This window comes from Eumetopias jubatus, unplaced genomic scaffold (genome assembly GCF_037043125.1).
Source record: "Eumetopias jubatus isolate StellerSeaLion01/CBP00866 unplaced genomic scaffold, mEumJub1_p1.0 scaffold_9, whole genome shotgun sequence".
Lineage (NCBI taxonomy): Eukaryota > Metazoa > Chordata > Mammalia > Carnivora > Otariidae > Eumetopias > Eumetopias jubatus.
In genome coordinates this window covers 75,854,277-75,875,736 of record NW_028274815.1, presented here as the reverse complement: position 1 = coordinate 75,875,736, position 21,460 = coordinate 75,854,277, and the positions used below count along the sequence as shown (strand labels likewise).

Sequence of the window (21,460 nt, the reverse complement as noted above, 5' to 3'; positions counted from 1 at the left end):
TATTTTATTTTTTTAAAAAGATTTTATTTATTTGAGAGAGAGAGAACAATCACAAGCAGGGAGAGCGGCAGGCAGAAGGAGAGGGAGAAGCGGGCTCCCCGATGTGGTACTCAATCCCAGGACCCTGGGAACATGACCTGAGCCAAAGACAGCCACCTAACCGACTGAGCCACCCAGGCGCCCTGCTAAGCAAATTTAAAGCAGACTCTTACACTCTTACTCAAAGATATTTGTGTTTGTACCTGGAAAACTTAAAAGGCCCTGGCACATGGCAGGCACTAAGTACATGACTGCTGAATTGCTCAAAGGGCTAAGAATAAACATAAATATTTCTTTATGGAAACCTTTAATGTAGTTATTTAACATTTCATATCATCATTTAACTCTTTTCATACTTGTATGTATCATCCCTCCCTGGACTTAATGTCCAGTCTTAAAACACAAAATGAATTATCCAAACAATGTTAATTTATTAAATGACCTTGCAACACTTCCTTCCTGGGAGATGACTGAAGTACCTTAAAAAATACTTGACCGGAAAAATAAAGTCCTTTCTTAAGTGAGAAAATACCAGCTTATATGCCAATAAACTGGACAACCAAGAAGAAACATAAATTCCTAGAAATATATAACCTTCCAAAGCTGAATCAGGAAGAATAGAAAATTCGAACAGATCAATCACTAGCAATGAAAATAAATGAGTAATCAAAGTACTCCTAACAAAGAAAAGTTCAGGACCAGACAGCTTCACAGGTGAATTTTACCAAACATTTAAAGAAGAATGAGTATCTATTCTTCTCAAATTATTAAAAAAAGAATAGAAGAGATGGGGCGCTTGGGTGGCTCAGTCGTTAAATGTCTGCCTTTGGCTCAGGTCACGATCCCAGGGTCCTGGGATCGAGCCCCTCATCGGGCTCCCTGCTCGGCGGGAAGCCTGCTTCTCCCTCTCCCACTCCCCCTGCTTGTGTTCCCTCTCTTGCTGTCCCTCTCTCTGTCAAATAAATAAAATCTTAAAAAAAAAAAAAAAAAAGAAGAGAAAGGAAAGCTTCCAAATTCATTCTATGAGGCCAGCATTACCCTGGTTAAAAAAAAAAAGAAAGAAAGAAAGAAAGAAAAATACCATCTTATTTTATCATAATTTCTAGCAGAAGAAGCATGGGACTAAACCACAGGAGGCCTGGGCTTTAGACCAAATCTCTGCTATGATGAACCACAGAAGAGGTATCACCTATAAGGACAGAACAAAACCTCTGTCTTTATGTATCAGGGGCCTTAACAGTAATGATGACATTTCACTTACTTCTAAGAAATGATCCTAAGTAAATAATCTGAAAACCAAATATACCTATAAGTTAAGATGTGAATTATGATGATTTCTTTTAATAGTAAAAATTTTTCTCAAAACAGAAATGGGCAAGTAAACTTTAGTTCATTTATACTATAGAATGATGTCATTAAAAATAATGATCAGAAGAGTTCTCAATTACATAGGCATGGAATGCAGAAACAGTGATGTAGGGTGAACCTATGGTCTGATTTATTTCAATTATATATAAAAGAAATATTCACTATATAAAGGACAGAAAAACCACAGAAATGATTAGATGAGTAATGAGATTAACAGTGCATCTTCATACTTGGCATATTTTAAAAAGGAACATGTGTAAATTTTACGTGAATCTAGTCACAGGGGAAAAAAGTCACATTGATCATCATCACTGGTACAACACAGAATACAGTTCACAAAATATTGACCTGATATTATGTAAGTTTGTAAAAATAAGTTGTGAACATTTCCTCAATTTCATTCCAGAACGTGCCAGCAGAACACTGAGAGGATCTAGGTAGGGAGAGTTACCCTGCAGAGGATGAGACTGCAGGAGAGACAGAAGGGTTGACTTCAATACAGGGAAGACTGTTACACAGAAGGAAGGGGATAAAACTAACATTAAGTATTTAATAATGGACCAGACATTCTTTTGAGTGTTATCTGATAAGAGCCCTAAGAGACAGAACAAAGATAAAAGATGGAAGCACTTTCCTGCCTCAAGGCCTTTGCACAGGGAGTTCCCTCTACCTGAAATGCTTTTGCCTCCCCTCCATGTGGCTGGCCCCCAATTCATCCTTTAGTTCTCATCCCAAATATGGACTTCCTCAGAAAGATCAAATCTGCAATAGGTCTTTTCTACAGCAATTACTGCATTATATAGATTCATTTTTTTAAGGTCTTTTTCTACAACTAGACTGTAAGATGTCATCAATAAGTATTTATTATTGGGGCGCCTGCGTGGCTCAGTTGGTTAAGTGTCTGCCTTTGGCTTGGGTCATGATCCCAGGGTCCTGGGATGGAGCCCCATGTCTGGCTCCCTGCTCAGTGGGGAGTCAGCTTCTCCCTCTGCCTCTCCCGCCTGCTCGTGCTCTCTCTCTCTCTCTCTCGCTGTCTGACATAAATAAATAAAATCTTAAAAAAATAATTATTTATTACTGATTTAAAGAAGAGAGAGAGGGAAGAAGGAGACAGGCAGGGAAAGAGGAAAGGAGGGAAGAAGGGAGGCAGGGGAAATTGGTCAAACAGGATGGACCTTGAGGGTATTATGCTAAGTGAAATATGTCAGGCAGAAAAAGACAGATACAGTATCATCTCACTTATATATCAAATCTAAAACAACCAAACTTCTAGAATGGTGTTTGCCAGGGGCTTGGGGGAAATGGGGAGATACTAGTCAAAGGGTACAGACTTCCCGTATAAGATCAATAGGTTCTGGGGACCTAACGTATAGCATGGTGATTGCAGTTAACAATACTATATTATATACAATAGTATATTACAAGGGTGCTGGCTGGCTCAATCAGAGGAGTGTGTGACTCTTGATCTCAGGGTCTTGAGTTTGAGCCCTACACTGGGTGTAGAGATTAAATAAATAAACCTTTTTAAAAAGTTATTAATAAAAAAGAGAAACAATATTATATACTTGAAAGTTAAGAGAATAAATCTGTATATCTATATATTTATGTATATATACCCATTATATCCATCTATATTTTTCAAGTGCTCCAAGCTGGGCTTAAACTCCTGACCCTGAGATTAAGACCTGAACTGCAATCAAGAGTCGGACACTTAACCAACTGAGCCACCCAGGCGGCGCCCCACTAAGACAGTAAATCTTACATGTTCTCATCACAAAAAAGAAATGGTAATTATGTGAGGTGTTAACTAATGCTACTGCAGTAATCATTTTGTAAAATGTAAGTAATCAAATTAACATGCTGTATACCTTAATCTGACATAATGTTACATGTCAATTATATCTCAACAAAGCTGGGGAAAAAGAACTATTTAGAGATTTCCTCTATCTACTTCTTTGCTTGATCTCTAATACCTGTAATACCCTTCCTAGCCCTATCAAACTCTCGAATGTTAAAGAATACTATATGCATCAACCCCCCTCATGCTCCATTTCCTCCAGAAAGTCTTGCCTAATTTCCTTCACTGGGAATAAGTTCCACCCGTGAACTCTCAGAAGTATTCATACTTTTCTTATAGCAGTTAACACTTCTCAGTAATTATTCTCACACATTAATCTCACATTCAAGGAGCTTCACATTAGCTCTTGGTCTGATTCGCTTTTAATAAATCTTCGTCTGATTCACTTTTCTGTTTCTTTCTTTTGGGAGAACACACTTTTTCTGAGTATAAGAATTTATATGCTCATTATAGAAAACTCAGGAAATACAGAAAGGTATAAAGTAGAATAGCAGCTGTAAGTCCACTCTCTTGCAATAATCCACGTATGGAAATAAAATGTAGTATTAAAAATGTATTATAGGGGTGCCTGTGTGGTTCAGTCGTTAAGCATCTGTCTTCGGCTCAGGTCATGCATGGTCCCAGGGTCCTGGGATCGAACCCTGCGTTGGGCTCCTCACTCAGTGGGAAGCCTGCTTCTCCCTCTCCCACTCCCCCGGCTTGTGTTCCCTCTCTCGCTCTCTCTCTCTCTCTCTCCAGCAAAATAAATAAGTAAAATGATAAAAATAAAAATGTATTATATATAATACATGATATATGTACACCAGCTCATTTAAAAAACGACACAAGTCCTATTACACACCGAATCCTGCCTCTTCTTTCTTCATTTAATGTGACCATTTTTTATGACTGGCTTATCTTATCTCCCACAGTGCTTGAAATACAAAGAAGCTTCATTTTATATTTTGCTTTGGAAAGTCAACCCTAGCAAATCTACCCATTGATAAGACACTACTGCATTTTTGAGAATGATAAAAAAATGTTGCTCCGCATTTACAATATTCTTTCACATGCTGATACATAGTTTATTATTTTTTATTACTCTTTATATTTTCAATAATCCTTACAAAACTACAAGAGAGAATTCCAGGTCTTGACTTTTAATAGTGAAAAAAGCAAGTTCCCACTTCAATTCAAATCCAACTAACCATTAAAAAAAAAGAAACTAGAAATGTGCTTCAGTATACTCCCATGTATCACACATGGGCTGTCCTACCCTAGAATACTGCAGGGTTTCTGTAAAGCCATTTTTTATCCTTTAAGCAATTTTGTACACATCCACTATGAAAATTCTGTCATCAGTAGACAGCATCCCTAAATGATTACAGTCAATGATGTTGCATTGGCAAAGCTTTAAAGTAATTAAGAGGCAGTTTTCTCTTGCCTATTCATGTGACAACATGTACCTTTATGCTTAAGCATCATACTGTGAATTATGTGGGGCAAATCAGATAACACAATCCCTACTTTTAAGGGGCAAAGAGAATTAATATTATTGATTACGACTATAATCCAGAAACATGCAAGCTGCTTTACATACATTATGTGATTGAATCTTAAAGAAAGATACTATATTCCCTTTTATATTAAATCTTAAAGAAAGATACTATATTCCCTTCTCTTTTATAGAGAAGGAAGCTTAAAAAGGTTTAGTAACTGTCCATTACCACACTAGCAAGTAGATGGCAAAAGGAGAGCTCACTCTTATGCCTTTGGCTCTTCCTATTATATCTTGATTATTGCATAAAGAGACACACATGATTTCCTACTATAGAGCCTCTCGTCACTATTATGTGAATACCTAAGCTTCATTTTCCCTCTGATCAGTGCCCTGCTAATACTGATACCAGGCATACAGAGCAACAGAACTCAAAAGGCAGACAGCTTCCCGCATTTTCAGATACACCAGGCACTTTTAATGAAAGAATTTATACTATTTTCTAGAGAATACAAATAAACTACTTGAGCTACAGAAGCACCTGTCCAAGATAGCATGTCCCACTTCTCTCTGACAGGACAGACTGAGCTGTAAGACAGACCGAGAAAGAACATTCTGAATCAATTTCACAGTCTTCCCTTTTCATACTTTTCTTTTTGAAAAACATCAAGAGAAACTAATAATTTTCAGGGTTGTATGTCTACATTTTCAACTTCATGATAAGCTGTCATCAATATACAAATAAGGAGGCCAAATACCAGCTTTGTGTCCCATCCACCATGGGAACTTTTGGAAAAAAACATGGAGTAATAAGGGCAAAGTATGATCTGACAGAAACAGGATTACTGATATATATTTTATTTATTTCACATCAAATAATTTTTCTTAAGGTAATGGGTCTATCCTCTGCAGAATGTTTTATTTAGAGGAAACAGAGCTGTTTAATAGTGAAGTTAATCAATTTGGACAGACTTTATAGTTGCCCTTTGACTTATCAATTTCAGTAAGCAAAATTTCAATCAAGCCTAGATACAATACACTAATCCTAAATAGGCCAGGTTTGTCACCTACCATTTCCCATAAGCTGCTTACCATAGTTTAAAAAAAAAGAAAAGGAGAAGAAGAAGAAATTTTAAATTAAATGCCAAACAGTTGCAGACAGCACTTGTTTGGCTGATTAACTTGTAGACAAGCATTACAAATACATCTGAGCACGGCCTGCAGCAAATTAAATTCCACTGCTTTTAAGAACAAAGAATTCCTTGGGAAAGAGGATTAGCCACTTTACACCCAGGAATGCCAGTTTAATTTAATTGTTCCACAATCCAAGATTTAATATGCAAATATCATTTTGATACATAACAGTGAATTTAACAAAGTGAGGCAACAAATTCAATATACAACCAGGCTGCCTTTTCTGAACTGTAATTATATACAATAAGGAAGTTGGTCGAGTCCCACCCCCCCAGACCCCATTTATCGGGATTGAATTATATTAACATGAATCAGAACAACCATAATCAAAGGTTAACATTTTTAAACATATTCCAATTAAGAGTCTAAATAGCTGTACAATTAGAATAGTGTAGTTAAAAATCCTACCTCAATGATCTTCTTGGCCTCTTTGTAATTTCCTGTTTGTAGGAAAGCAAAGAAGAGATCATACAGCATCGTCATCTCACCTTGTTCTTGGCTTACAAAGTTCATTGCTAGAGAGGAGAAGCGAAAATATAAAGAAACACAGTATCACTTAAAGTTCTGGACAAATACGAAAACTTTAAAACAAATATTTACAATAACTTAAAGACTAGCGCTGTGTCAACCCATTTTCGATCACATTCCTTATCTAACAGCAAACGTTTAGGACACTAAGTACCTAAGACTAGACTCAAAGAGAACTGGTGAAGATAAAGGGGGAAAACTCCTCAGAGAAGGCAGATCACCAAGAAGTAGAGGAAAAATTAATAGGCAAGTTTGCAAAATGAACAGTTATTAAAATCAAGGATACCTGACATTGTCCTTTTTACTTTAGAAGTATAGCAAAGTTCCCCTGGACGTACTTCCCTTCCTGTTAAATTTTCTCTTCACAGCAATGCACTGAGATTAAATAAGCAAGAAGGGAAGAACTGCAGAAAAACAACTACAGCAAGATACTGGAGGTGACCAACCTTTCTGAATTAGATCAGTCTCGCCTTTGTCTATCAGTTTACATAAGATATCATGAATCCTTGGTAATACTTTATACTTTGCATGGCAATCGATGGCGACTTCAAGAGCAGCACCTAAGTCATCCCTTGGAAACATCAAAATATGAACAATGAATAAACTATATCTAGAAGTACAAAACGAGCAGTCAAAATGTACACGACTGAGCTTTCAAAAAGCCAAAATGGAAAAAGACAATCCTTATATAGTATAAATAAATGTTCTGAGTACAGACATCAGTAACAGTTCCCTATTTTCCCCCCTTCATCTTTCATTATTTCACTTGCTAAATAGCACTCTTTTTGTTTTTATTTTTTTAAAGTTGGGCATGGAGCCCAACATGGGGCTTGAACTCATGACTCTGAGATCAAGACCTGAGTTGAGATCAAGAATCGTATGCTTAACCAACTAAGCCACCCAGGCACCCCTAAATAGCACTCTTAAGAAAAAGTCCAGGGTGCCTGGGTGGCTCAGTTGGTTAAGCGACTGCCTTCGGCTCAGGTCATGATCCTGGGGTCCCCGGATTGAGTCCCGCATCGGGCTCCCTGCTCAGCGGGGAGTCTGCTTCTCCCTCTGACCTTCCTCCATCTCATGCTCTCTCTCTCCCATTCTCTCTCTCTCTCTCTCTCTCAATAAATAAATAAAAATCTTTAAAAAAAAAAAAAAGAAAAAGTCCAAATAAATGAAGGCATTCTCTGAGATTATTATAAATAAAGTCTGATTTTAGGGGTGCCTGGGTGGCTCAGGCAGTTGAGCGTCCGACTTGGTTCCAGCTCAGGTCATGATCTCAGGGTCCTGGGATTGAGCCCCCACATCAGGATCCACACTCAGCAGGGAGTCTGCTTGCCCTCTGCCCCTTCCCCACCCCCCCGTTCATGCTCACACACCCACACGCTCTAAATAAAATCTTTTTAAAAAATCTGATTTCATATGTTAAGTTGTCATAAGAATACATTATTTCTAAAAACAAGGACTACTATCAAATATTTTTTCTAACTACTTATGTGTGTTTATAGTCTCAACAATTCTAGATTTGGGAAACATTATGAAATGTCTATCAACAGCTACCAAGGAATTTTCAAGTACTTTCAACTTTATCATCCTATTTTTCATACTGCCACCTCTCCAGACAAGGAGGAAATAATTTCAGGATTCATATATACAGAAACTTATTGTGGCTAAAAACTCAAACATTTAGGATCGATCAGTGAATCCTAGAAGAACCCTCATTAGAAGGCAAGCTCTTAAAAATTATTTCCAGGGGTAGCTGGCTGGCTCAGTCAATGGAGTATGGGACTCTTGATCTAAGGGTTGTGAGTTTGAGCCCCGTGTTGAGATTACTTAAAAATAAAATCTCAAAAAAAAAATTATTTCCCACTGTCAAGTCAGAGTTTCTCTTCTGTGGTAACAAATTAAAAGAAAGGTATTTTCATTAAGTCAGAATTTCTTGGGGTGCCTGGGTGGCTCAGTCGTTAAGCGTCTGCCTTCGGCTCAGGTCATGATCCAAGGGTTCGGGGATAGAGCCCCGCATCGGGCTCTCTGCTCAGCGGGAAGCCTGCTTCTCCCTCTCCCACTCCCCCTGCTTGTGTTCCCTCTCTCGCTGTGTCTCTGTCAAATAAATAAATAAAATCTTTAAAAAAAAAAAAAAAGAATTTCTTAAACAAGACTGTGGAAATGCATTCTTGTGAGCCCTCAAAAACTTTTTCCTTTAAAAGGAAAATTACAGTATGAGAAATACGTAAGACCTTGGAAAAACTGTAGAAATTATGTGATCCAATTCTACATGCCACCCTCCTTTATTTTTAAATAGATGAGGAAATCAAGGCATGTAAAGACTGAATAACTAGCCTAAGGCTATTAGGGTAAACAGAGGCAGGCACTGCTTTCCCACTTCCCACTTTCAGTTGACTCCGTCTACTCACACATTATGCTCTAGCAAAAACACGGCTGCCTGTTTAACCTAATAAGGTGGTGCGATGTGGAATAAGAAATTAAAAGTTTTTGAAAAGAAAGTATGAAATATAGAAAGAGACGCATGGTTACTGACAGTTCTTAACAAGCTCTGCGGAGAAAACACTTTTCTCTCACATGCAATCGTTTTCAAGAGGAGGAAAGCATTTTTAAAATTTCTGTTGAAGCCCTAACATTTTGGTCCATTATACAAATGTTATGTTGCCTGAGACTGAATTACTATTTTATCTAGATTAAGATTTTAAGCTGTACTGAAAGGAAAATACCACAAAGAAGTGTTAATTTTATTGCAATAATACTGACACAGTGAAAGCGAGCCGATCCTGCCAGAGCTCTACCTTATCCCCTTCCTAAGCCCTGTTTACAGTGCATCTTCTGGCACCCCACAGAGTCATTTGAATTTTTGTCATTTGGGGTGAAGACTAAATTACAGGTTAATTTCAAAACCGCAAGTAGATGTTGCAGGCTAGATTACTGTCATACAAGAGAAATGCTACAGTAGCTACCACATATGATATAAACCTTTATATAATCAGTATTTCCCCTTGCTTCAGACACAGGTTCGGTTGTTAGCCTTCTACAATTCCATTTAACGAAAAACTATTACGATATTTTCAAGAGAACAACTAACACATACTGATTTTTTTTTTTAAAGGAGTATGATCTGCTTTTTCAGATCAATTCCCAAACTAGAAGAGTATGTCTCAACTGTATTTCCCCTACATTAGGTCAAAGCTATCAATAAATGAATGAATAATTTTTCTGTCAATCAAAGAGACATGTTAATAGTCTTTGGTCTCCAAATATATGCTTCTGAAGATTATACATGCTCAGAACAACAACAGAAAAGACAAGAATAGCAAAATGGAAATAATTCATATATTTGTTAGTAATTTTAAGTACTACAGTCACTGCTCTCAGGTTGCCAACAAAATGAGTTAGAAATCTATAATGAAACATTTCATGTAAGTGGACTGATGACAGAAATGAACTGGGGAGAAAAAAAAAGAAATGAACTAATAATTAGTCCCTTCTTCTCAATCCCTATCATCTACATTCTGACTTGTGCTTGGATCACGTCATATTAAAAAGAGATAAAAATGTCCATCTTTCATGTAATATGATGTCATCATTAATCTTTCCTACTAAAGCTTAAAAACTTGGGGATGAAAATGAAAAATATGAAAAAGTATCTAAAATTGACACTGCTATGAAAATAGTTATATACTCACAGGACTTTTAAATTTCAATCCCACTTGATAAGTACTAGCTCAGCTACAGCCGTATGATAAATTTCAGAAGTGGTGATGAAAAGCAGCTTATCACAATGGCTGAACTCAAGGAACCTCTGGGTTCCCTCCCAGTTCTAATTCTCTAATGTGAGGTTCTATGAATTTGAGCTTATTAGATTTCATCAACTCAAATGTTTCAGACCGGCAGAGAAAATCATCACGTGAAAGGATCACTTTTACTAGGCAAGATAAAGTCAGCAAGAACAGTAAAATATCCAAAGGAAAAACATGGAAACTGCTTTATATCCGAGATGTTACACAACACTTTACCACTCAGGGTACTTCTAGGTGCTGTGACCGAAGATGATTTTGTGATTTCCTCTGCATACTTTAAAACACAACAGTTGATTTAAAACCCTACTCTAAAATAACAGTAATGTTTTAAAGAAATCTTATTGATAGCATTAATTCTGGATGCAAAACAACTTGTGATTCTATGCTTACTTCAGTATGTATTCATCATTTTGAAAGCTTTATATACAAATGTGTCACAAATTTTTAAGCCCATTCCTGATAAAAATTTAGCCACTGCTTTCACAAACCTCAAATAATGCTAAAAGAAAACCAACTCCATAACATATTGGTAGCTCTAAAAAAAAAAAAAAAAAGGCAAACCCACTAATGACTTTTTTTCAATGACTAGACCTCCCCAAAGTATTTCAATGAAGTGTATATAATAATTTTCATGAATGAAACTATATATGTTAATAAGCAATCATTTAAAAAAATTTTTTGATTGATGCAAATTACTATAAGCTTTATCAAAATCCTGTGAGTCTACAAAGGCAGAACAGGAAAAAGGAAGATTCTATAATTCTAAATTTTAAGAACAAATATGTATCATAGGCTGAGTCCAGTAAGTAATTTGAACACTTAAAAGAGAGTTTTATTTACTGGGGTGCCTGGGTGGCTCAGCTGGTTAACTGTCCGACTCTTGGTTTCAGCTCAGGTCGTGATCTCAGGTTTATGAGATGGAGCGCCACATCAGGCTCTACGCTCAGCACACAGTCCACTTGAGATTCCCTCCTCTCCCCGCACTTGTGCTCTCGCACGCTCACGCTCTCTCAAATAAATATATCTTTTAAAGAAAGATTTACAACTAAGAGTTTTACTTATTAACTTGAATGTACTTGGTCCATATTAAAATACACTCTACAATCTCCAATTCACTTCTTTAAGGGAACATGACCCTATATACCCCACTACAAACTGTAATTTTGCATTATTTCATGGAGGAACATCTAAAACTGCAAGCTTGAAGCTCACACGGCAAATCTGACACCACCTTTAGTTTTAGTCATTATTAATGGAATTAAAGTATGGTATAATGTCACTGACAGAAAAACACTGGACATACATTCATACGAGGCATCCACTGATCACAGAAATATCTACTCAAAGAAACCAGGAAACAAAGCACTCCTAAGTCAAATTCCTCACCGTACCTAACTATAAAAATCATAAATGCATTTCACACAATCTTGTACTGTTAGAACAAGAATGACTCGTGACAACTATCTATTCACCTATCAGTAGCTTCAAACTTAATCTCCTTAGAGTAACTTACTTTCCAACCCTGAGTATACTTAATTTAAACCATGAAAAAAGACAAATATTGGTTTTTAATTGGAATAAAGTGCTTCAACATTATACATAGTGTTAGTGAAGTGGCAATTTACCTAAAGGGATCACTGACTTGAAAAGCTCTCAAAATCTGAAATCACTAGAGAAAAGGGGAGTTTGAGGGAGAAAAAAAGTTTAAAACAAGGGAAAAAACACTTCAACACTCTAAAAACAAACTATTCCATAAATCTTAAGCAGTTGTTCAGTGTGGAGAGAAATCAATTCAAGAGAAACAAGCATCTTCATAAAAATTATTCTGTTAAGAGAACCAGCCTTTGAAAGAGCTAAATGTTTTTTTTCTGTTCATCATCTATAAATGAGGAATCTTCAAGGAGACTGGTGTTGCAATTACAACTAATCCTCCCCAAAAAATTAACTGTGTTGAAGGCTTTGTAATTTCCCTAGGTACAATTTAGCTGTCACTTACTTTAAAATTTACTCAAACATGCGTTCCGAACAGCACTAACTTCACATGTCAAGTGCTTTCCAGCCAATTGAGTCTAAACTGGAAGTCGGTGTTAAACAACTGAATGATTAGACAAGATAGCTCATTTCCCTGCTCTTTTGTTCAGAATAAAATGCCACATTTACATTATCAGGCTCAACAGGATTTTCTGACAGAGGCAGAAAAAACCCTACTGAACACTGTCCGTACTAAGCACATGAAGCCTGTCATTTACCAATCATCCTTCAAAAAGCAATAGCCATGAATGTAACTTAATTACGACCCAATGATCCTTGACGAAAAATCATCTTATCACTGTCCTGTCCCCCTAGGGCAAATGAACCACTTTTGTCCTTTGGCACTGATGATGCTAAATTCTTAATTGCAATAATGGAGTAAAAGAGCCAAACCTCCTTAATTTCCTTTCAGCACACAAAGAGTTTTACTCTAGAAGGCAAGCATTCCCATAAATAATAAAAGTATCCAGTACAAATGAAGATGCTAAAATTGAAGGGGAGTGTATATGACAGAATAACCAGCATTTTTAAAAGTATATTTCCCACTTATATAGCATTTTAAAGAGCTACAGTGAGTTTTAAAACTTTTATGATTATAGGTTCATCTTACAGATATTGTGACCTTTATGAAGAACTAAAGATTAACTTGGCAAGAGTTCTGGGAGGATTAAATATACAAAGTCCATGATTCACTTAAATGAAAATGCATGTGGGCATATACAGATTATAGCACAAATCAGCACAGAAAAGTCCTTAATGGAAAGCAGAAATTAAAGCTTCTTTAATCATTTGCACTAAATAATCCAGTTAAACAGCTTCAGATATTTTTCATATGCAATGAAACCAAAATGGATAAGCTATAAAACAAGTGAATCTGAAACTACATCATACACATTTTTATGCTTTTAAACCTAATGGCCCAGATTTTATTAATTTCATTTCCTTTACCAGAGCATAAAGACTAATCAAAAGCTCTTTTAACCTATTTTAAAGCATGTTTTTCTTCCATATTATGGAGGACCCAGATTATCTTCCAGAATCAGGTACGATTTCAATAAAAAAAAAATTTTAAGTAGTTACCAAAAAAATGTTTAAAATAACATTCATTTGGACTATACATAGACATGTGGCTTATACAATAATCCTAACATAAATGAAACACATGAAAGTTTTGTTCAACTGTGCATACCTTTCCATTTAATACAACTATCATTTTGATAATAAACAGATGAGTTTACCAACTTCACAATTTTGCAAACCTGTTATTATTTTGTATTTTGCTTTGCAAATAAACAGAAACAAAATGTATTGTTTTCCACAACCACAAAGCTTTTTATACATTTTCCAACAAACAAACTGACCCAGGATTACTTTCTCCCATGTTTTATTTACTGCTGGAAAAGTCAGTCTCAAAATTAAGATCTTTCTGAATCTCAAAGATCATCTTTCTAAAAAACCCAATTTCATGGATTGGTTCCAGAATTACAATACTTAAGTGACAGTCTCTAGAGATTTTTGCAGTGACATTCCAAAAAGATGCTTGTCTTTGAACGAAAAGCTGAAGATTTTGTATGATGTTCTGAAATGTATTTCATACTTTTATCTCAAGTCTGAATAAATAAGGCTCATTCTCCAGATGAGCTCATACCTGCTGAGGTCAATTACATGGTATTATTGAAGAGTAAACATATTTAATCAAATCAAGTTTATGTGGACTTTTTGGCAGGCTAGTGTAGTTAATCCTTGTACTTAACTTGTCATGATTCTGAATCATTTATCTTCCATCAGTTAGGGAAAACACAACTGAAACAAAGTTTTCAAAGACAACTTTTCCCCCAACTTATCCCAGACGATAGGTGCTACTACTGTTTTCTGCTATTTTATAAACATGAAATTTCCTTTAACTCCTCATTATTCTCATGACTCTACAACAACCAACAAAACCTTTGTATTATGATAAACTGAAAGATCCGGCCATGGAGATTGCCTCTGCAAAGCAAAGATAGCAAAAAAAGGCTAGGCAAATCAAAATAGCAGGTAATAATTTCTTGATGTATCTGAAAGTAGTTAAGAAATCATAAAAGATACTAATTTAGATTTCTCTAGCCCAATTAATAGGGACAGCCATATTTTACTGAGACATACAAATCTCTGACTGTACTCTATAATCAGAAACACGGAGCATGCTCCAGGTTAACATCTGAATCCCATGGTATTTCCATTTTCCTGTGGGTAAGCTCTCCTTGGTTCATGAGCCCCATCTGCAGACCTCTTTCAGAAAACTTTCGTTGTCTTCTCTGTCTTCAAAGTATTTCTATTTGTAAGATACTTTTCTACCAGGGCCTCATTTTCATTGTTAATTATTTTATTTTTGCCCAGTAGTGGAGGAGGGCCTAATTCTTCTGGGCACTGGGCCCATTTCTTTCAAATCCCTATGCAGAGCTCCACATGCAATTTGCAGAGATGGGTCTTTCAAGCAATCAAAAAAATTCTGGTAGGAAGCATATTAATTATAGGATTTCTATATAAAGTTGGCTGTGAACATGAGAACTCAGTAACACACTAATTGTTTGAATCACTATTTCTTTAAAAGGATGTAATGCTGAGATTGTAGAGGTTAAGATCTGGCCAATCATCTAACTTGATAAACTATTTTTCGATTGGATGGCAAAGAAATTATTTCATCAAACATATGTGGATGTATCTGTGTGTGTATAAATATGTATACCCACATTTCCTAACATGGAGCCAAGATGATTTTTATTTCCCATTTTAAATTCAATACTAAACCATTCATTATATTCAATTAATTATACCCTCTAATAAATAAAGAAAAACTACCAGAAATTTGGGAAGAATATGAGAACCATTAAAATACATCTTTTACTTTTCTCTTGGCATTGACAGGGCCACATCCATACTAAAGTCAGAAAAATCCCATACATTTATCTTGATGAGCCCTCAGCAATATAAGAAGTGTTGAATCACTATATTGTACACCTGAAACTAATATAACTCTGTATGTTAACTACCTTGGAATTAAAATAAAATAAATAAAATCAGAAATCCCAATCACAAAATAGGCAGATTAAAAACTGCATTAAGGCTTGAAAAAGATGACAAGAAAAATCTAGGAAATAAAAAAAAGGAAATCAAATGCAAAAAGAAGATAATAAAGAGTGCTTAAGGGTCTTACTAAAATGTTTCACTCATTACAAGAGTGTAGGGTTGATTTTTATGATTTGCATTACAAATAATATCTTAAATTGGGCACCAACTTGAGCATTTTAAATGTAAAAAATTTCAAACTCCATAAACCTCATCATATCAACAAAATTCATCTTCCTCCCCCAAGGCACAGAGACATCTTCCATAGTATTAATGGAAGCTAGAGTCACTGTACTGGCACATGCTATTAAAATCAAATACCACATGGAGAAAAGGAGAACCAAAGAGATGCTGCTACATTATTACCTGAATGACAGTCATGATGCATAATCAAAAGCCCTAGAGAATCTTTCCTCCTTATATATTAGTGATTAACACCTATAAGGCTCAAACTGGGAAAAATTAGATTCAATTTCATGTAGTACCATCACACGCCCCACAAAAAAAATCACCACAGACCATTCCATTGAGAAGCAACCCACAGGGTTGCTGCTTACTTTAAAGGTCAACCAGTCCATATTAAGTCCTCTTATTCTGTGGCAAATAACCTCCAAGGCTTCCAAGCAGCAGAGTACTGACAAAATATAATCCCCAAATGATCAAGACTCATTATCTTAATGCCAACATTTAAAATTCAAAATTCAATTAACTTACTTTTCCAGATACAGAGTGACTAATGGGGAACTTAAGGCAGTGGATGGTTTTGCTAACCCTAGAGTCATGATGGCTTCGTGCAACTGTTTCACTGTTTCAGTTTCACCTCTTAAAGCTGCGCCATTTAGGATGTGGAAAAAGGACAAGACTGTTGCATCTTTGATAACAACATCCTTCTCTTTCATCTCCTTTAGAATGTTAATAGCATCTACAATGAAGTAACACAAAAGACCCTTAGGTAATTTCATGTAGGGAAAACAAACTGCTATTAAAACAGCATTTCAAGCCCAGCAGGAATGTAAATTCTAGTGTATAATGCCGATTTCAAGTTAATTACTACTTGCATTTCTAAACGAGACTACAATTATAAATCCACAATAGCATGGTTTTATCATTTCCCTGCAACTTTGACTACAAATTATAGATAGGGACTGTGTGCCCACTCTGCACCACATAACCCTGTATGGTCTGCCCTATAGCTGTAAGATCCTCCTAAATGGATGCTTTTATCGTTCAGAGCTAACATCTGCTAAATCACATCATTGTTTCTTCAGCAGATGGCTTGTCAGGAGGCCAGATAATAAAGATGTGTTTACACTGTATATACAGCCAGACTAATGGCCTGATACCGATAGGGCCTGTTTGCTATGTCGATACTAATTAGCCAAGCAGAGCCAATGAAAGCTTTCCAAAAGACTACATGTTAATACATTAGATTCATTAAGCTTCATTAGAAAGGCAGAAACAAACATTTTAGGATATGGAATAAGTGCATTTTTATAATGTTGTTTTTAATTATTGCACAGACAAAATGTTTTGACCGCTTCACAAAAAGTGATTTTAAAAAAGCAGGCTAAACCTTATAAAGAGTTTTCTCTGTTAGAAAGACTTCCTAAAAAAAATCCAGTGTTCAAATCAAGTATTTTCTCCACATATTTTTCACTGTAAAAAAAAAAAAATCTTCTCTAGAAATAAAAGGGAGAGAGGAAGGCTAAAAAAGGAAGTTTCAAAATAAAACCCAATGAAAAATGTAAGAAACAAGCAACAGTAAGAACATATTATCAAGTGTAAATAATTAGGCTTAGCATTGTCTCAACAATGAGAAAATCAGCAAATGCTTATCAGCCGTATAATCAGTGAGGTTTTTCTCTGCAAACTTCTAAATAAAAACTTACTAAAGTATATATTTTTGGTAATATCAGAAGTTAAGACAAAGACTACAGCAAAATTCATATTCTTAAATAAAGGTTATGTTTATAGGTTTTATGTTCAGCCTTCAGACATTCTTAAGCAAAAACAAAGCCATTAGTGCAGGCACATCAGCAAATTGTGCCATAAGTCATGATCTTCAAACTCAATCCAAACAGCAATGCTAATAAAAACTAGCTGTAGAAATGCAAAAAGCACTGAGCTGTGCAAATGTAAATGACAAGCTTGCCAATCCATTAAAACTAATGGCCTACACTGTCCATGCAGCTCTGGATGGATTCACATGCAAATTTGTATGCAAAGTGTTCAAGCACTTTGCAGGACATGATATACCATTAATATCAATTCATATGTTATTCCAGTGGCAAGATACTTGCATCACATATTTCCTTTATGTGCCGAGGCTTACCTTGGAGCTTGCCATGTTTTCCCAATACTTTTACAAGGCCTACATACTTGCCAGTGTCAAGGACAGCAGATGAATTTAATCGGTCACTAAAAATTAAAAAAATTTTAACATAATATAAAATTTAACATAATATAAAAAAAATTATATTATGTTACAAGGTGACTGTAAAAAGAACTGCAATAGCCATTTTATCCTTTTCAAAAACACGTCAGTTGTTCTGAATTGTTACTTAGGCCTCTACATTTCAGTGAAGGTTTATTTTTGAAGCCATTCTCAAATTCACAATTATATTCAAAGTGACAAAAGACGTAAAAAATCTACCACTACACATATATTGCATCACCCCATCTGCAAATGATACAAATGAAGGAACTCTTTTGCTTCACAGTACTTTAGGTGATTCTAACTTTGTCATAAACATTGAAACACTCAAAAAGACTTATTTTTTAATTAATAACTCTATCAGGATGGGAAACTAAAGATACCTGAGAAATGGACAGAATGTTGTTCACACTACAGTAGAGAAAGGGAAATGTTAAGCCTTATAAAATAGTTACCATCACCCCTTTTATGATATGCAGTTATACAGTCAGTGGGGAAAAAACCTTGGCTTTAAGGATGTCTTATCATACTTAAACAAAGACTCCCTGCTGAAAACAAGCCATAATTAATCAAAGGGAGGCATTTTATGAAATTTTAAAAACACTGACAAAAAAAGAATTTTTAAAAATGACATTCTGTAAGAGTAATATTCAATTTACATGATCCATCAAGGACTGTCTATCAGCATAAATGCTGATGATTTGCTTCAGTGCCAGGGTACTCACAATTCTTGTTTCAGGTTCAATGCATCTTCTGCATTATCATGTCGACAGCACAAATTTATTAAAGCAGCATAGCCACCAACAACCATGTCTGATTCATATTTTGCTTTCAATTCAAGAGCTTTTTGCATGTTCTAAGATAACGGAGTAAAAAAGAAGTAAGAAATGATACAGAAGTAAAAATGTCCAATCTCTAGGTATAGCATTCAGAGTGTAGAGAAAGTTAATAGCACTTTAAAAACAAATGGATCCATGTTATTAACTTCACCTTCCTCCTTTGTGTTTTTATTCACCTTTCAGAAAGCAGGTAAGATACACATGTAGGGTTTATTTTTTTTTTTTTCACATGTAGGGTTTAAAAGATTTGTTACATGTAACGCCAAACAAGTTGCTGTGCCAAATTTGATGTTTTAGCTTTGTAGGTACTACAAAAAAGATGTCCAAATTAAATATGTACCAAGCCAGCCCCTACTCACAGTCCAATTTCCATACACAGAAATATATATCATGGCAAAGTTCCTCAGAGTCCAGTTTAATATCCAAGCAAAGTGAAAAAATATTTTAGAATTCAATAGTACTATGTTATAATCTTAAAGTCAGTTATGTTTCTTTCCCCTAAAAACAGGCATGTGACTAAATCATATTGAACTAGAAACTGAAAAAGTCTAGTGAAATACCACAAATTGCAGACACACACTAAAATGAACACAAAGTACAGCTGGACGCCTGCTGAAAAAAAGCAAGAGACCCTTTATCTCGGAAAGAGCTTTTTTCCAGCAGGAAAATGGAATTTCAATCTCTGCATTAACAATCCAGTAATATTTGACTTGCAAATGACTACTGCATGTATCAGTTGCTTGACAATCTAGATATAAGAGACCGGAGCCATGGCTTGAAAGGACATTTGGCATGTATGATAAACCTATCACGGCTGTTACTATCATTCACTTCACAGATTATCGTAAACAAACTACAGCAACCTGAAAACATGCCATTCAAGGTGTAGCTGAAATTAGTTAACCTTTCATTTAATTGCATTCGTCACACACATGACGTATAATAATCAATTGTGAAAATCATAAATATTATTTTTGGCTTTGCTTACTTTTATCTCTAAAGAATTTTTTTACCTTAATAGCATATTTGAAATATTTAAACACGTTACCTCTTCTGAACAAAGCGCTAGTATGAGTTGCTTTAGGACATCTCCTATAGGTTGATTTTCAGCTTGTAGTTTTTCAAGTGTAGACTCCAAAAGAGATGACGGCAGCTGTGTAGTCTACAGGAACAGAAAGAAAAGGAAAGAAATTTACTACAAAAAGAAAATGCACCCCTTGTCACTCTTCCCTTTAAGCCGACCTTTCCTCGATGTGCTATCAAGGACATTAATCTGGGGATCCGTGGATGAACTCCAGGGATTTTTGATGCTCCTGGGATACATACGCAAATGTCTTAGATACACTGATTTGTCTGAGATGGGGAATAGCTGTTACCAACTTCTTAGATGTATACTGATGACAAAAATGTCAGGAACCACTGGTTTTATAAGGACACAATCTAGAATTCTCTTTAAATGTGGTGGTTATAGCATGTAGAATCTACTCAAAAAACCTACTTACTTTTCTCGAGTCTATCTTCTCTCTTTCAACCAATGTATTAACATCCTAAAATTGAGATTTAAATTAGAATTAGAAAATACATGGAAAAATATATTAGCAAATGTCAAAAGCGAATTTCAAAAGTTTCAGCTTATGTTACTATTTTTCCATCTTTTCAAAATCTTCCAGAAATTCTATTCATACTTCAGTAACCATTGTAATAAATATTTTAAACACATCCTTCAATATATAAACAGTATTTACCAACCATCAATGAGAAGCTTTCTTTTAATGGCTGCCATTTAAGTGAACTGTTTTTGGCCAAAAGCATCATAGTTAAATACAATTTTAACATGCTTTTATATATAAATTAAGCATTTTAAAAAATTGATTACTATTTTACACACACCTTAATCAATTCAGGAACATGGTAGCTATCCAGTAGATTACGAATGCCTCTGTAGATATTTTCAGGAATTTTTATATTCTGTGCAAAGGGAAAGGAGGAAAGAAAAAAACAAAAACAGGTTGAGTTTTAGACAACCAAACTGAAATTTGTCTAACAGAAATTATCTCAGACATAATTTAAGTCTCCAACTCGTGTATGTCATTGAGAAGTGGTCTGGTTGTACTTAAAAGCAGCAATTTCAAATCTAATAGATACATGTCAGACAGGACAGGCATTATATAGCAAAAAATGAAATGGTACCATCTCCTTCAGCTGATGGAAGTATTGTCTCAAACGCTCCTCCTTGGCCTGTACCTCTGAGTCACTCATGCTGTCAATCAAGTTATAAAGAAAATAGCCAACAGCTTCTGTGGAAAAAAACAAGAGAAAGCATTCCACTAAAATTACTGAGACTGTCATGTTATCAAGATTAATTTATAAGAAATCATTTTGGTGTGAGATGTCACCCTGATGAGAGGCTCTGAAATGGCAACACTGATCACTGAGGCATAGAGATTATGTGGTTTGGGAGCACATATCTAACTGGTGAGTGAAAGGAATATTAATTATTTTCAGACCGAGTGACAGCTTTTCAGTACTGAATCTTACTTCAATCTCTTTTTTTCCACCACTCTGTGACAGAAGTGGTCCTGCCCAAGGCCTGACCCCTTTCCTGTCCAAATCACAAGTAGGAAGCATAAATAAATGCCTTGTACACATTTCTGCACTAATTTTTTTGTGGGCAATATTTAGGGAACACATAAAATTAGAAACGACTGTCAAATGTTGAGTATAGAAAGTTAAATAATTTTAATAAGCAGATACAGTAATCCTGTGGAGAGCTGCCTATTAGCC

General features: G+C 35.5%; 1 protein-coding gene across 1 annotated transcript in view; it reads right to left on the bottom strand.

Annotated features, from left to right (window-relative positions):
* Positions 1-21,460, bottom strand: part of LRPPRC (leucine rich pentatricopeptide repeat containing) — a 104,191-nt gene that overhangs the window by 37,030 nt on the left and 45,701 nt on the right. The window contains exons 17-25 of the mRNA XM_028103998.2: positions 20,867-20,973; positions 20,567-20,644; positions 20,179-20,223; positions 19,725-19,838; positions 18,563-18,693; positions 17,736-17,821; positions 16,118-16,325; positions 6,911-7,035; positions 6,345-6,451 (exon numbers count right to left, since the gene is read on the bottom strand). Coding sequence (XP_027959799.1) covers positions 6,345-6,451; positions 6,911-7,035; positions 16,118-16,325; positions 17,736-17,821; positions 18,563-18,693; positions 19,725-19,838; positions 20,179-20,223; positions 20,567-20,644; positions 20,867-20,973 — 1,001 coding nt within the window. The remainder of the gene's footprint in view (positions 1-6,344; positions 6,452-6,910; positions 7,036-16,117; positions 16,326-17,735; positions 17,822-18,562; positions 18,694-19,724; positions 19,839-20,178; positions 20,224-20,566; positions 20,645-20,866; positions 20,974-21,460) is intronic.